General features: G+C 30.6%; 1 protein-coding gene across 1 annotated transcript; it reads right to left on the bottom strand.

Moving 5' to 3' along the window:
* Nucleotides 1–1,914: 1,914 nt before the first annotated feature.
* LOC117175932 (calreticulin) lies at nucleotides 1,915–14,684 on the bottom strand. Its single transcript, XM_033365783.1, has 8 exons — nucleotides 14,518–14,684; nucleotides 11,943–12,047; nucleotides 11,451–11,654; nucleotides 11,045–11,196; nucleotides 10,508–10,774; nucleotides 6,668–6,904; nucleotides 2,879–3,028; nucleotides 1,915–2,675 (listed from the first exon to the last, which is right to left on the bottom strand). The coding sequence occupies exons 1-8, from the start codon at nucleotides 14,600–14,602 to the stop codon at nucleotides 2,658–2,660; spliced, it is 1,218 nt and encodes a 405-aa protein (XP_033221674.1). The 5' UTR covers nucleotides 14,603–14,684; the 3' UTR covers nucleotides 1,915–2,657.
* Nucleotides 14,685–15,433: the final 749 nt, after the last annotated feature.

Raw genomic sequence — 15,433 nt, 5'->3', positions numbered from 1 at the left:
ATACATTTGCAAACATTCGAAAATTACTTGCACTCTCAAAAATTGACAGAAAGATTTTGCAAGCAGTATGTTATGAAGGAGAATGAGTATTTAAGATTTTATCTGGGTAAATTCTATACAAAATTTTTTTTGCTCTTTTCTAACATTTTACATCGTTTACCTCAAAAAAGTGATATTTCAAGAAAAAATAATTTTCTTTGTCTCAAAATGCGGTTGTAACTTTTAAGCACAAACTGTAAGTAAACCAAATATAAGAAAAATAAGTCAGGCTTTCGAGAGAATCTTTATATTTTTCATTGAATTTTGAAAAAAGGAGAAACCCACCTATCATTTTTTCCAATGTTCATTAAAAGTTTCTACTATTATAAAAATGGCAGCATTTTGCGGGCTAAACCAAATATCTTTGACTAAACCATTTTTGAGGTTTGGATTCTTATTGTAACCGAATCCATTTCAAATCAGGCAGAGTACTACACTTGAAATCGCAGAACCTCTCAGAGAAGAAATATATAGTTTTTAAAGTAAATTAAGCGATACGTATTTTTCCGATTTGCAAAAAAAAGGTCTAAAAACTTATGTATGTTTGAATGTCGTGAGCTTTGTTTTTCAAAAAACCCGATTTTTTTTCCTTAAACCTTTATCACTTTTGGTCTAATTTAGAAATTTATGATTATCTTTTTGTTTCGAATAGCGTTAATCTTTTTTCAAAATTTGATGGAAAATTAACAAAATGGCAGCGGTTTTTCAGAAAAAATTCAAAAACGATTTTTTTAGAAAACCCAACCTAAATTTTTTTAACTTGTACTTTGATAATGAAAACATCACGTAAGTTTAATGCTTGCTAAATAAATTTTGTAGCCATCACATTATTTTCTATTTCAATCGAATTTCCTACTTTTTTTCAAAACGAAAAAATTTTGCACCTTTAAAAAATTGCTATAAAAAATTTCTCGTTCTTTTACGATATTTTTTTAGTTTGCGAGAAAAAATTTAAAATTACATTTGTAGGGAAAACAAAATTTCTCCCGGCCCTAAAAATGGTTTAGCACGCATGATACTGATAAGATGTCTTTCTGGTAATAGTAGAAACTTTTCAAAAATACTTGTAAGACTGAAAAAAGGGCATTTTCCAGAAAACGTGCTTCTTTTTCGTGTTCACAAAATTTGACGAAAATTATAAATATTAGTCAAAAAAATATATATATCTCAATTAGGTCAAAATTATAGAGGTATAAAGAAAAAAATTAGTTTCTTTTTTAAACAAAGCATAAAATTCGAAGCATAACTTTTTTTTGAGATCGAAAAAAAAGTATAGCCTACTTTTCTCTAAAAAACAACATATTTCGTCCCCGAGAGATAAGTATAGGACTCTGCCTAATTTCAAATGGATTCGATACTGTGAACTATGCAAACTATCACAAAATAAGATGCGTTTCTTAAAGAATTTTTCCATATGTTTCAACTTTCTGCAAAAAAGCTGCAAAAGCTTGCAAAAATTCGATTTTTCCATAATAATTTTGTTCAATGCGAAGCATTAACTTACTTAGAACGAAGCTCACGAAACATGTTGTAGATATTACCAGCTATTTCTACACACACAAAAACCGTAAAAAAGTGGAGTTGTTGAGAAAATGTACTCTCAGTAATTTTAGAAAAATATCAGCCATTTTTTTAGGATCAATGGGAAGAGCAAGAATTTCAACGCCGATTACAAAAGCAGTCTCAGGTACCTACGCACATTCGAAAAATAATACAGTTCAAAGAAACTTTCTGACAACATGACTGAGACTTTTCTTGAAATGTTGTCTGATTTGAAATGGAATTGGTCTTCAATTAAATATTATTGAATGGAAACAGGAATTACTTTGTCACATTAAAGGTTTCAGAGAAAAATACTCAATATACTGTACGGCATTATGTTTCTATAATCATTTTAATTTGTAAAATTTTACAAATGGACCTAATTTTGTTTTACAATTACATAAGTTTGAAGAAAATCTTGGACAAAATTTGCCTTACAAACGATGGGAGACGCTCGAAAATGACAGACTTGTGCACATCTAAAAAAAGGTCTTACCTTATTCACTTATTACATGGTTATTGATGGTTTAATATAATTATTATTTTATTATCACTCAATCACGTTTTCACACATCCATCCATCGATTTACGAGTACGTTGCATATGGATGATAATTATATATAATATATTTATATATAGCGATATTAAATTACACTTTAATTTTTTTTTCTGTATAATATAAAAACACTTGACAAACAAAAACTGAACAACTTAGTCTTTTGGAGCTGCTGTAACGGCGGGGACACGGGCAAGATGTTGGATAAAATGTTCGGGTTGTTTGTGTGTTCGACACATTGGATCTATAATTCTCGATCCACGAAAAGCGAGAGGTCGCGAATGCTTTCATCTTTAGGGAAAGCACAAGAAGAAGACTCTCGAGTTCCTTAGATTTTAAATATAAAATGTACACCGTAGAAAGTAAGCATCCTTTCGCATTGCGGATCCAAGACTACTATTGCAGTCTTGCAACATTCCCTCAAGTTATCCTCCATGCCTACCACGCGCTGGCGCGTGCCGTGGGCTAAGCAGCAGCTCCTGGAATACAGTCTGTTTGTGCCATTTGTGGCACCACATATTTACAATTCATCGTGTTCCTGAAAGCAAATAACAAGCATAATAATTAGTAGGGTTACAGAGAAATTTACATGAAATAACTTTTATATTGAAAATTATCTTCAGCAACGAGGAATTCCACCTTTTTTATCACTCATGAAGGTCGGAAACGGTGTTTCTCATCATGCATAATTTTCATTGTTTTCTTATTATAACATAGGATTCGCTTAGGACAAGCACTTACCTCTACTTCAGGAACTTCAGTTTCTTTCTCATCCTCTTCTTCCTCATCTTCGTCTTCCTCCTCCTTCTCTTCTCCACTTTCTTTCGCATCCTTTTCTCTTTCTTTCTTCTCTTCCTCTTCTTGGGCTTCCTTCATCTTCTTCTCGCCTTCCTGCAAAATATTAAGAGCACACATTTAAAAAGTGCTTCAGTCTCAAGCAGGCCTCATTCTTAATTAAATTATTAGACCAAAATCCACTGAGGAGGCCGCTAAAATGCAAGGGAAAAAATCAAGCTTTATAGTTGAAAATGTTCTTACTTCAGGTAATAAAAATTAAACTACAATAAGCAGTCAACGTGGAACTCATCTTCGTTCGAAACATTTAAAATAGAAACTTGGAACATTTTTCAATTCTAGAAAAAAGTATGACAAATTGTAAATTTTAATATGAAACGTTTCAAAATGAACAATTAAAATCTAATATACTAAAATTTAACATTTTCAAATTCTACCATTGAAAATTAAATAATGTTGAATTTAAAGCCTTGAAAATAAAACAAATTTTAAATTAGGCATTTAAAACTGCACAATTTTATACTTCAAAGTTTCATCAATTTTATATTTAATTATAAATTTTGCAAATTTTAAGCTGGAATCGTCGATATTTGTAAGAGACTGAAAGTTCACGCGATCGGGAATAATTTATAACATAAAAATGTATGTTTACTTATGTAATTTTGAAATTAAATTTCTTTTTAAAATACTGGAATCCTTCGAGTGTCATTTTTTTATTCATTAATATGTCGCATTGTGACTTATGTTATTCCTTGTTTTGTTTATACTTTCTCCCTCTTACGGGTTTGAAAGGTGTGGCTTATGCTATTCAAAATTTAACAATTTCAGTTACAAATGAAAAGTTACAAAATGATTCAATTTCAACATTTTCTACTGATCGCACATTAACTATAAATTTGGTATAAAATAATCAATTAATACAAATGTAAATTTTTCAAATTCAAAACAACAACAAAAAAACATTAATTTTAACCATGTTTTTTGCAATACAATTTTTTCTGACCGTCGCTTCTTAACCAATTTTTGAAAAACGACTGCAGCACAAAAAAAGACGGCTTATTTTTTCCGGGAAAACATTCTTTAAAACTCTACTGTTTCTAATTTTAAAGAAACTGAATGATCGCAAAATATAAGTATTTGCTTAAGAAATGTTATCGTAATAAAAATTGTTCTAACGATTTCAGCCGTAGAAAATTTTACTTTCAAAATTGGAAACATTAGAGTTGTAGAGAATGTTTACCCGAAAAAAATATTCATTTACTTATTAAAATGCAATCATTCTTCAAAATTTGGTAAGAACCGGCGGTCAGAAAAAATTCATTTGCAAAAAACATGGTTAAAATGAAGGTTTTTTGTTGTTGTGAATTTAAACATTTTTCAAAAAAAAATGTTTTTTATATGAAACGACATCAGTTCTTTTTAGTTTTCACAAATGTTTTGCTAGTTATTACTAGTAGAATTAGACAGGTTGTCCGAATACTTCATTTTTTTAATTCCCCTGACATTTTTTCCATGTTCCTTTATCATTAATATTCAAATACTTATTTTACTTATTTTAAATTTAAAAAATGTCTTTTCTACTATAAAAGATGACCTTTTAGGGAAATACTTGAATTTTCAACAAAATAATCAAATTTTTAACATTATAGTTGAATATTTAACCTAAAAGGATAAATATTAAACAAAAAAGTGTTATAGTTTATATTTAAATCAAAAAAGATGAAATTGATACAACAAACCAAAAATATATTATAATTTTGAAACCAAAGACGAATTTTCAACAATTAAAAATTTTTCACTCAAGAAATAAGAAATTTCAGCCAAAAAAGATCAATCTTAAAAAATGGAAGTTAAATTTTCAGTTTAAAAATTAATTTTGAACAAACAAAAAAAGGATTTCGACTAAACAGTTAAATTATCAACCAAATACATTAGTCTTAAATCGAAAAATAAAATTTTTATGATGCAGTTAAAATTTTACCCAAGTAGTTAAATTATCAATTAAAAAAGATTATTTTATAACAAAATAGTTAAACTTTCAACAAAAGAGATGAATTTTCAACTAAGAATTTAAATATATAAAAAAAATGTATTTCTTAACAAAGTGATTTGCCCAAATCTTTTAGACAAAATAGTTGAATAATCAAGCAGAGAAGAATAATTTTTAACCGAAAAGATAGATTTTCACAAAAATAAAATGAAATTTCTACTAAAAGCAGGTTTTGAATCAAAAAGATCAATTTTCAACAAACTGTCGAATTTTCATTCAAAAAAGATCCCAGTTGACTTTTCAAAGGCAAAACTTAAATTTTTTAACCTAAAATAAGTTTCTGCGAAAAAATTGAATTTTCAATCCAAAACGATGATTTTTGTCGAACAAAAAGTATAAATTTTCCACAAAATTGTTGAATTCTCTACTAAAAAGTTATATTTTTATTCAAAAAGGTGAATTTTTATTTAAAAAATCGAAAATTTAGTAACGAAAATTTTTATTTAAAAAACGAGAGAAAATTTAAAACAATAGTTGAAATATCCAAAAAAGACTAATTGATTTTTTAAGATCAAAATAAGAATTTAAACAAATGTTTTTTTCAAAAAAATTGAGTTTTCAATCCAAAAAGACGAATTTTTAAACCGAAAATTGTTATCCAAGAAAGATTAATTTTGTACCAAAACACATGAATTTTTAATAGAAAACGACAATTTTTTTTAAAGTTTAACTTTAACTTGGAAAAGATTTCAATTTATTTTTTAAAACCAAAATATAAATTTTAAACAAAAAGGAGATTTTCCACCAAATGGTTAAAATTTTCAATAAAACAGTAGAATTTTCAACTATTAAGTATGACTTTTTAACAAAATATTTCAATTTCCAACCGAACAGTTGAATTTTTCAACTTTTTAAAACTAATTGTGATTTGAAACAGTAAAACTTTGAAAGATTCAATTTAGAAATCGTTTTACTTTAAAAACATTTAGAATTTTTGAAATTCTGAAACGTCTATTATTAGTCAATTTTAGATTTTCTACTTTTTATATGATACTAGAATAACATACAAGTATTCCCTGTGAATTTCCTACTAAAATTTCCCAGAAGAGAAAGCTTAGAAGGCTTCGAAACATGTTGGACCCTTGTATTATAAAAAAGACGGACATACAATAAAGAAGCGAGAAAGAGGTAGGTTCAGATGTCCGTTCTTTTTTTCTCCTTTTTTTATTGTCATTTATATATCTCTAATGGGCCGCTTTACAATTTTATTGAAAAATATATATTTCTTTTATTGTAACTCTTGTGCAAGTATTTTTCACAAATTGATTTTCTTTTAGTATTTGTTTTTTTAAAACCAGTTTTTTAAGGAACATAATTATTTTCAAATCTCTTTGTGCAATTTCGATTCTCGGACACCCAAAAACGGTTATAAATTAAGACTAAAAAAAACTCAAATATTAAAACTAAACGACTAGAATTCCCTATGGTAAATGCTTTCACACCTGAAAATATTACAAAGTGAACTTTTTAAATTCAAAACAATTCATATAAAATTAATTAAAAATTGCATAATTTGATTGTTACCAATTGATTGAAAAGGCTTTTCTGAGATCTTTTTTTTTATTTACGGGCAAAAGATTAATTCACTGTCATTTTCCAGTCTGTAAAAATTGTCGACTATCTCCAAGCCCAGTGGCCACCCAATTCATTGTACTGACACTAGATTTTTGAAAAATGTTACTTACAAAAGTAGGTTTCCAAACTTCTTCTCCGACTTTGCGTGCGTACTCGATGTCGTCCGTGATGAGAACATTGTCGAAGATGGTTCCTGCCTTGACTTGCCAGAGGTCGAATCCAATTCCGCAGATTTCATCTCGTTTGTAGATTTCAGGATCGGGTTGATATTCAGGGTTGTCAATTTCAGGATGCACCCATGGTCCCTTGTAGTTGGGGTTGTCAATCTGCTTTGGTTTCCACTCGCCCTGCAATATACAACAAGTGTGAGTTTTAAGGACCCAGAATACTCGGATCAGCAATGTTCAATATTCATCTTCCAAAAACGATAAATGGATACCTCCTTGTTAAAAAAAAAACCTCTTTCGTAATGTACGACTAAAACTGACCATTCTGCTTTTTCAGGTGACTTTTTTTAGTACGCGTACGCGCCGCTAAATGCCAAATCAAACAGCAGACTGGTTTAGTATTAGGGTGGCCCAAAAATCACATTTGAGAAATTTCAACAGACATGTTCACCAAATCGTTCTCTTAGACAAATAAATTTACCCATGTTTTTTTATTAAACACACACACACATTTCGCTCTTGCTCTAGCCATTCTTATGTCTTATGGAATTCAACATGTAAAATGTCTCCTATTTTTACTTCTTTGATTTTGATAAGGAAATTATAAGTTTTTATTTAATTGCCTGGAATGTTTTAAATGCTTTCGAATTATTTTTAAATCTTTAACTTCCTTGAAATCTTCTAAATTCTACGGAATTAGTTGAAGTCTCCATAAACAATCAACCAATGCATGGGATTCGGTCCATGTTTGCCCCATTTTTCTAGAACCTTCGTAAAAACTAATTTTTTCTATGAAAGTGTATTTGAAAATGATTGGCCACCACATTTAAATATGTGCATTTGACAAGCTAGGTTAGCGCAATGTAGTGCGTTTAAATGGCAGAGTAAAGTAGAACCGGCGATGCTGAATGAGTAAAGAATTTAAACGAAAAGCTGTTGATGTCAGCAATGGCTGCTGTTGGAAATTATTTTCTTTTAAATAATTAATTAAAATGATGTATGTATATTGATAAATGGGTGGACAATCAATGGTCTCGTAAATTATGCGGAGACAGTGATTGGCCACAATGTCTGAAAATCAAATTTTAAAAAACGCCTTTGGAACTTCAGGATAAGACACCCCCTAAAAGTTTAGATTTTAAAGTACCCAGTAGCATGTGTTAATATTTCAATTCAGAAAAAAATACGGATTTTCTTTGTCCGGAAATTGAAACTTTCTATGTGTTAATCTAGAGTCAAAAAACATTTTGCAGTGCATTTTTGGACCACTCTAATGTATATATTGCCTATGCTAATCACTATGTGTTCATGGCCAATGATTTTGTTTTTTGACATTATTGTTAATTTCTTTAAATACAAACTATCTACCACTTTTGAAGCTGAACTTATTATGGTAATTTAAATCTTTATAAATAAAATTGTTTTCGTTTGATGTTAATATTTTTTCACAAATTATTAAATTGGGAAAATTCCTTAATCGGCTAATGATTCGACCCATTACGCTAATTTAGAGAAATTCAGAAGATTTTAAGACAGTTAAAACAATTTGAAAGAATTAAAAAAAATACACAGAATTAAAAGAACTTGAAAAAATTCAATGTAATTTATGTGAATTCAAAATTATTCTAAAGAATATATTTACCCAATTCATTAATTACTTAAGCTATATTCTATTTTAAGGTGGTCGCAAAACTTAATTTCCAAAATTCCCCGACCAATTCTTTATTTTATCTGACCATTATTTTTCAAAGACGAGAATTTTAATCATTTAACTGTTTTTAATAGAATCTTTAATAAACGTTATAAAATAATTTCAGGTTTAAGGGCATGTAACATACTCAAATACATATATTATTGAGCTCACTTTTTCACTTTACTGCATTTTCTTTGAGCTGAAGAAAATTTTTGTAAATAAAATATCCGGCTGAAACTTTGGAAAATGTATCAGAAGGACATAAACTTAGTTTATGTACTTTATTTGGGTAGGAATTTCGCTACAAATTATTTTCAAAGAAACTAAAACTCTGTACCTTTAAATTTTCTGAACCTAAGAACTCTTTTTTTATATGTAAAATATCGGCCTCAAACTTTGAGAAATGCTGGAGTAGACAGTAAATTACGTTCTTTTGTGATATTTTTCATAGTTAACGAGAGAAATTTAAAAATTACATTTGTAGGAAAACAAAAATTCTCTTAACCTCAAAAATGATTTAAACCGCATGATACTGAGAAGGTGCCTTTCTTGTACAATTAGAAATTTTTCAAATTTTGAAAACAGGAAAAAAATATATTTTCTGGAAAACCCCGCCTTTTTTATGCTTCCAAATATTTTTGAAAAGTTTCTACTAATACCAGAAGGGAATCGTATCAGCCATGCAGGCTGAACCATTTTTGAGACAGGGAGATTTTTTTCCCCTTTAACTGTAATTTTTTATTTTTCTCGAAAACTATAAAACAATATCGCAAAACAAGAGAAATTTTTTTAAAAACTTTTTTAGACAAGCAAACTTTTATCTTAACACTTTTGCGCATCTTTCATTGTTTCCAAGTAAAAGTAAAAAATTCGATTGTATAATTTCGAAAAAAAATTGAAAAAAATTTGAAGGTCGAATTTTTGAGATAAATGATTTTTAAAATTTTCAGAAACAGCTATTAGAACCAAAAAGAAAATAATAAATATCTTAATTAGATAAAAAGTTATAGAGGTTTAAAGAAAAATGATCGGGTTTTTTGGTAAACGAATCACAATATTTAAATACGTGTAACTTGTTAGAAATTACTGTTGCAAATCAAAAAATTACGTATCGCCTAATTTTCTCTAAAAAACAACATGTTTCGTTCCCGAAAGATTCTGTGATTTCAAGTGTAGGGCCCTGCTTGATTTGAAAGGGATTCGGTCTGTTGAATTTTCATCGAAAAAGTTAATGTACAACAGTTGCATTTTGAACAAGATACAAAAATTGAGAACAAAGAAAATAACTTCTTTTTCAACTAAATTTTTCAATTTTTACGCAAGCAGTTGCATTTTTAATTAAAAAAGAGAATAGTTCAATAAAAAAAAAAAAAATAAAAAAAAATGAATTTGTAATCCACAATGTAAGCAGTAGAGGTTTCAACAAAAAAATACTTAAATGTTTAATAAAACAGTTGAATTCTATAAAAAATGACGATTTTTTAACAAAATAGTTGAATCGGCAACCAAAGAAGATCATTTGAAAACAAAGCAATTTTTAACTAAAAATATAATTGTTAGGAGAAAGCAACTGCAAAGGAAATATAAATACAAGGCAAATAAATTAGTAGGAAGAAAATTTGTATCAGGATAGCCATAAAATTCCATAATTTTTTTCTTTATCATTAATATCCCAGGATTAGAATCTTAATCATGTGAAATTTTGAACATAGAATCTTTTATAAACGGCATACAACTATTTCAAAATGATTATACTTCAGTTATTTAAAGCACCTCTTTTAGATAATTTCCAATATTTATTTCAAACTCCCTGACTTTTCCTAACGAATCAAATTCCACGATTTTAAGGTGTACTCTGAACTATAGCCAATTGGCCACCCCGTTGAGGAGCCAACTCAAAAAGCAGATTGGTTTTTTTAGAAGTATACCCCAAAAGAGGTTCTTTGGCATGAAGATGTCTAAATATTCTCTATAGTATGTGACAAGAATAAAAAACAAACATCACGAAGTGCAGTACTCTAAGGTCCTGAATACTTCACGATTATTTTTTGTCAATGAAAAGTAGATAAAAGTGTGAATTTAGTAAGCACCTTGTAGTCTGGGTTGTCTATCATGGGAGGTTCCCATTCTCCGTCCATCTCATCGTCCCAATCTTCGGGCTTGGTGGCTTCTGGGTCGGGAATGTGTTCAGGCTTGTCCCAATCTTCGGGTTTTTGGTCATCAGGGTCTGGAATGGTTGGCTTGTCGTCCCAGTCTTCGGGTTTCGATTGGTTGGGGTCTTTGATTTTCTTGGGGGGAAGGAAGTCCCAGTCGGCTTCCAATTCTCCAGATTCAACCTTCTCGTTGTCGATAAGAACCTAGAGACAAAACAAAGACATGAATAATTTAAAACTCGATTCAGAGGCAGAATTAAGGCTGATAAAGTGTAACAATAAAATGAAAATTAATCAATGTTGTTCTTTGCAAGGTGCGTGCAAAAGTATTTAGGAACTAATACACAGATTTTATGCAAGATAATCTTTGCTCTACAAGGTTATTTAGCACTTGTTCTCTAAAGTATTCAACAAGAACATGTGACTCTAGTCTCGATCAATAAGCCATCAGTACCTAGAAAAATATAAATTTACCTCGTAAGTATTATCGGGCTTAACGATGAGAGTGTATAAATGCGTGTAGATGTCATCCTTGCATCTGATGTCTTTGTTGATCAAGAGGTTCTTACCCTTGTAGCTAAAGATGGCATGCACCTTCTTTGTTCCTGGTCCACAGATGTCAGGTCCTGTAAAAAAATAACACGTGCGGATGATATTTAAATTCTGAGAAGGTCAGCGAATCTTGGCCTAAGAGCCTGGTGGAAAAACAAGAAAGGAAAGTAATTCCTTTCTTGTGTATTTTCTTTCTTTCATTTATCTCGCGGTTTGGAAATAACATTGGCCCAATTCCAAAAACCTGAGGATATAAGCCAGCCGTCCGTGGAATTATTCAGAGTTTTGAATTTAAATTGGGAAATTTATTTGATAATGGATGTCTTACCGAACATAAGAAGATAGGGGCTGTCTCCGTGCATGTCCTTCTGGTCAAGGGAGCAGTCGAAAACTTTGACGTATCCACCACCACAGTCGATGTTCTGTTCATGCTTGACGGTGAATTGAACGACTAGATTTTTGTCCTTGTTGCTGAAGGGCGAAAACTTCTTGCTCAAGGCATAAAACCTGGCGTCCTGGGATGTTTGGATACCTGTTCATTAAAAATTGTATTTAAAGGCACAATTCGAGGAAGATGGGAAAACTTTTTGGATTATAAGTGGCGTTTTGTATCACCACTAGGTACCTGAAGTGAATACGAAATTCACACCAGGGCATAAGTGTGATCTATTTTACTTTCCGAGTTCCTGTAGCACCATCCATGCATTATTTAGCAAGGTAAGTGACTCTAGGCTCGGAAATAATTCAAATTAAAAACTATTTCTTAAATGATTATGCAATTTTTCAATAGTATTTTAAATGTGTTGTTTATCTTACGTACCTTTGTCATTTTCCGGGTCGTTCCAGAACTTTCCAGCGCTGAGCACGAATTTTCCAAATTCTTTTCCTGGGTGTTCAGAATATACCCAGTTTTCTTCCCAAGTATCTGAATGTTAAGAAGAAAGATAAACTATTAATATACATTCAGTGAGGAAGTATACTTATTTATTACTTTCCATTTTTTTAAGCTCAAGTAGGATTTACTGAATGACTGAAGATTTTCAAGGAATTCTCCGCAAGTGAAAATCATAATCAGGGTGTCTAGTGATCAGGTAATTAAAAATTCTCGGGGTTTTCCGGACCATAGTTTCCCCCCAAACAATTTAAATCTATATATTTATTTATCTATAGATACCAAACTTATACTCAATCACAGATTGAAGTGGTGAATATTAGTCGATACTACATTGTCGATTAAATTAATGGCACCATCCGCTTATCGATGATTGCTTATGTTTTTTTTTAATCTGAATTATATAAGAGTTAACATTTTTTATCTGAAAGAGGCTGATAGCTATCGGACATTTCTATAAAATAGGCCAGGATAATTTTGTCAATTTTTCAAGAAAATATTGTAAATTTCTATCTCCTTTTAAAATCGGAACAAAATTTAATATAATAAACATTTTTTAACGTTCTTTAGATTATTTTAATGGTAAATTTTTATAAAAACACACAAGCTCTTCACCATTACTATTGTGCGATTTTTTGCTTACATAGTGCGACATATTTAAGGTTGAAATTTCCAACTTTAAAAATGTATACCAACTTGAAACAAACATTTTGAAAAAATGTTAATATTTTTTTTGCTGATCCATTAAAAATATACATTCATTTGAATTACATAATTATTTTTCTAAAGATGAGATGTCTTGGAATATTTCCATCTTATTTGTAGCAACTTTGTAAAATGTTTATTGAGGGAAATGTCCCAGTAATAGTAAACCTTGATTATAATTTTAATAAAAGTCGAAATTTGGACTATTTTTGAAATACTTTCTTAAATAATTTACCAAATCATTTTTCCTGGTATCTTCTATAGATAAACTTTATAGCCTTCAAACTACTGAAAAAAAGAAAATTGTAACTCTCACATAATTAACATTAAAAGTACTTAATCATCGAGAACCTTTGATGGTATCATATATGATACTTCAAGCGATCAATTGTGCTCTCTCTGATTTTCGAATAAACCATAAAAAGAAGATTAGAAAGAAAAAATTCCCGATCCTAAATAAAATCTCGGTAATTTCCCGGCCCGGTAAACACCCTCATAATAATATGTGCTATTATAAAAATGAGTAAAGTGAACATTTTATAACCAAAACTGGACATTACTGAAGAGGTAAGAGGTTAGAAAAGTATTTTTAGTATAATATAGATTTTTTAACATAAAAAACACATTTTTAATTGAAATACCAAAGGGGTTACCATTTGAATTAATTGATCACATTGATAAGATTTTCACATATTTATTACAAGATTTTATGATTTATGGGCCATTTCGTAAAAAAATCAAATTAATATTTTTTATGCAAAGTACTATGACAATATATGATTCGGCTCAAATGTAGCAGTGATAAATTATGAAATGTTGGATTACACATTAAAATTACATAATGTACAGAAAGTAGAGTTGAAAAACAAATGAATTCTCAAAAAAAAAGTGAATTTCTATTGATATTATTCGCATTTATGTAAAATGATGTAAATCGTAAATTTTTTTGCAGTTCAATTAGTATTCTTATAAGGGTGTGAAAATAGTTTTAGATGACTCATATATTATAATACAAATTTGTGCCACGTACAACTTATAAATACAAAAATTAAATGAAAGAAAAAATATTATGATTCACACAAAATTAAACCCATCGTTTAGTGAGAAATAATTTCGAATCAAGAGGCTACTTCGTTTTTCATAGCAATTATCTATCAGGGGCGGAGTAAGTTGCCACGAGGCCATATCTATGCTGAAAAGGAATGCTGAACGACATTTTCCAATTTTCCACGTTAAAACATCGGCCTCGAGCTGTTTCGCGCATATAAATTATGCAAAAAATAGCACATACAGTGGAAATAGGATACCACCTCGACAGTAAAATCTCTACACAGCCAAAAGGAAAAAATCCTGATATTCCTGGCAACTCAGACCGGTTGTCATGGAGGACCCGGAGAAATAGTTATGGCACAAGGCGTCACCCGTAAGCGATTTTTATTAAGAATTTTCTCCTAAGAAAATTAGATAATAAAAAATGCGAAAGGGATGTGGTTTTTCGATCATCCGAACTTTGTTGGTTTGTCCCTTTCTAACTATCAACTCTTCTCCCCGATCTTCAAATTTCACTGTCCGGCAAAAATCACGCGGTGCTTTCACTTTTGCGGTTACCGGCGGATTTTGACACTTTACGCGATTTCCAATTTTGAGAAGATTTGGTTTTTGGGATGAGAGGACAAATGAAAATTCGAGAGGTGTTTATCTTTTCTGGGATTGAGAAAATCGAGATTCTTTTTTCAAGATAGGAATTTTTAGGGATGTTTGGTAATTTGAGGGAAAGAATATTTTTCAGTGTACTCACCATCGGTGAAATTTTCGTCCAAGAAGACATCGGCATTGACCACTACGATTGCCAATAAGGCAAGATACACGCAAAGAGACCGCATTTCGAGCCCTCGCGAAAGTATTCTTTATTTCGTGACAAACGAGCCGATAATGCTGGAGAATGCCAAACGCCAGATTCTGTCGAACAGCCGGGGCAGACAGATGGAGAGCGCTGATTGGTCTATTGGAAGCGACGAATAGGCGACGACCACGCTCAACCAACAAGCAGGGATGGGAACGTAAACACGTCACGTAATTTAAGTGGTTTTTTGTGCAAGCAATTTACCACGTGTAGCACGCAGAAAGCTTCAAATTCGATAGAGTGGGGATTTTATAAGACATCTTTTCAATTGACATAAATCTAGAATCGTCGAAGACGTATGTCAAAATTTCTTGAGTTAAGAGTAGCTGACCAACCCTGCTATCCGAGGCGCCACATGATTGCCACGACATGTCGATATAGCAGAGCACGTCAGCGGTACAGAACGCAGACTCAGTGGGGATGGATGTCAGTTATTGAAACGTTGCATTGAAATATGGAAAGTTTCATGGAACAGTGAAATGTTTCATCGGGTCGGACCAAAGTTTCAGAAACGTTCGAAAGTTTCACAAAATATATTACATTCAATTTGAAATGCTATATATTCCTAATATTTAAACTAAAAATATTGCATTTTCATCAAAATAGCTGAAGTTTTAATTTAAATAGGTGAATTGTCCATCCAAAAGATCAGTTTTAAAGCAAGAAGATTAATTTTCTACCAAAAAAGACAACGAATTTTCGATCAAATAGTTGAATCTTTAATAAAGCATGTTTCAGGAAACTTTTCAAGCCTACTCGGTGGGCTTAGGGGCTATTCATTATTTACATAAGGACGATTTTAGCAATTTTT

This window comes from Belonocnema kinseyi, chromosome 7 (genome assembly GCF_010883055.1).
Source record: "Belonocnema kinseyi isolate 2016_QV_RU_SX_M_011 chromosome 7, B_treatae_v1, whole genome shotgun sequence".
Taxonomy (NCBI): Eukaryota; Metazoa; Arthropoda; class Insecta; order Hymenoptera; family Cynipidae; genus Belonocnema; species Belonocnema kinseyi.
This window is presented reverse-complemented; position numbering and strand designations above follow the sequence as displayed.

What these genes read in the sequence shown, in the direction of transcription:
- LOC117175932 (XM_033365783.1), bottom strand. Translation starts at nt 14,602, where the DNA reads ATGCGGTCTCTTTGCGTGTATCTTGCCTTATTGGCAATCGTAGTGGTC. An exon ending in CGACCCGGAAAATGACAAAG is followed by an intron (nt 11,655 to 11,942) that starts GTACGTAAGATA and finishes TTTAATGAACAG; the next exon opens with GTATCCAAACATCCCAGGAC. An exon ending in CCCCTATCTTCTTATGTTCG is followed by an intron (nt 11,197 to 11,450) that starts GTAAGACATCCA and finishes ATTTTTTTACAG; the next exon opens with GACCTGACATCTGTGGACCA.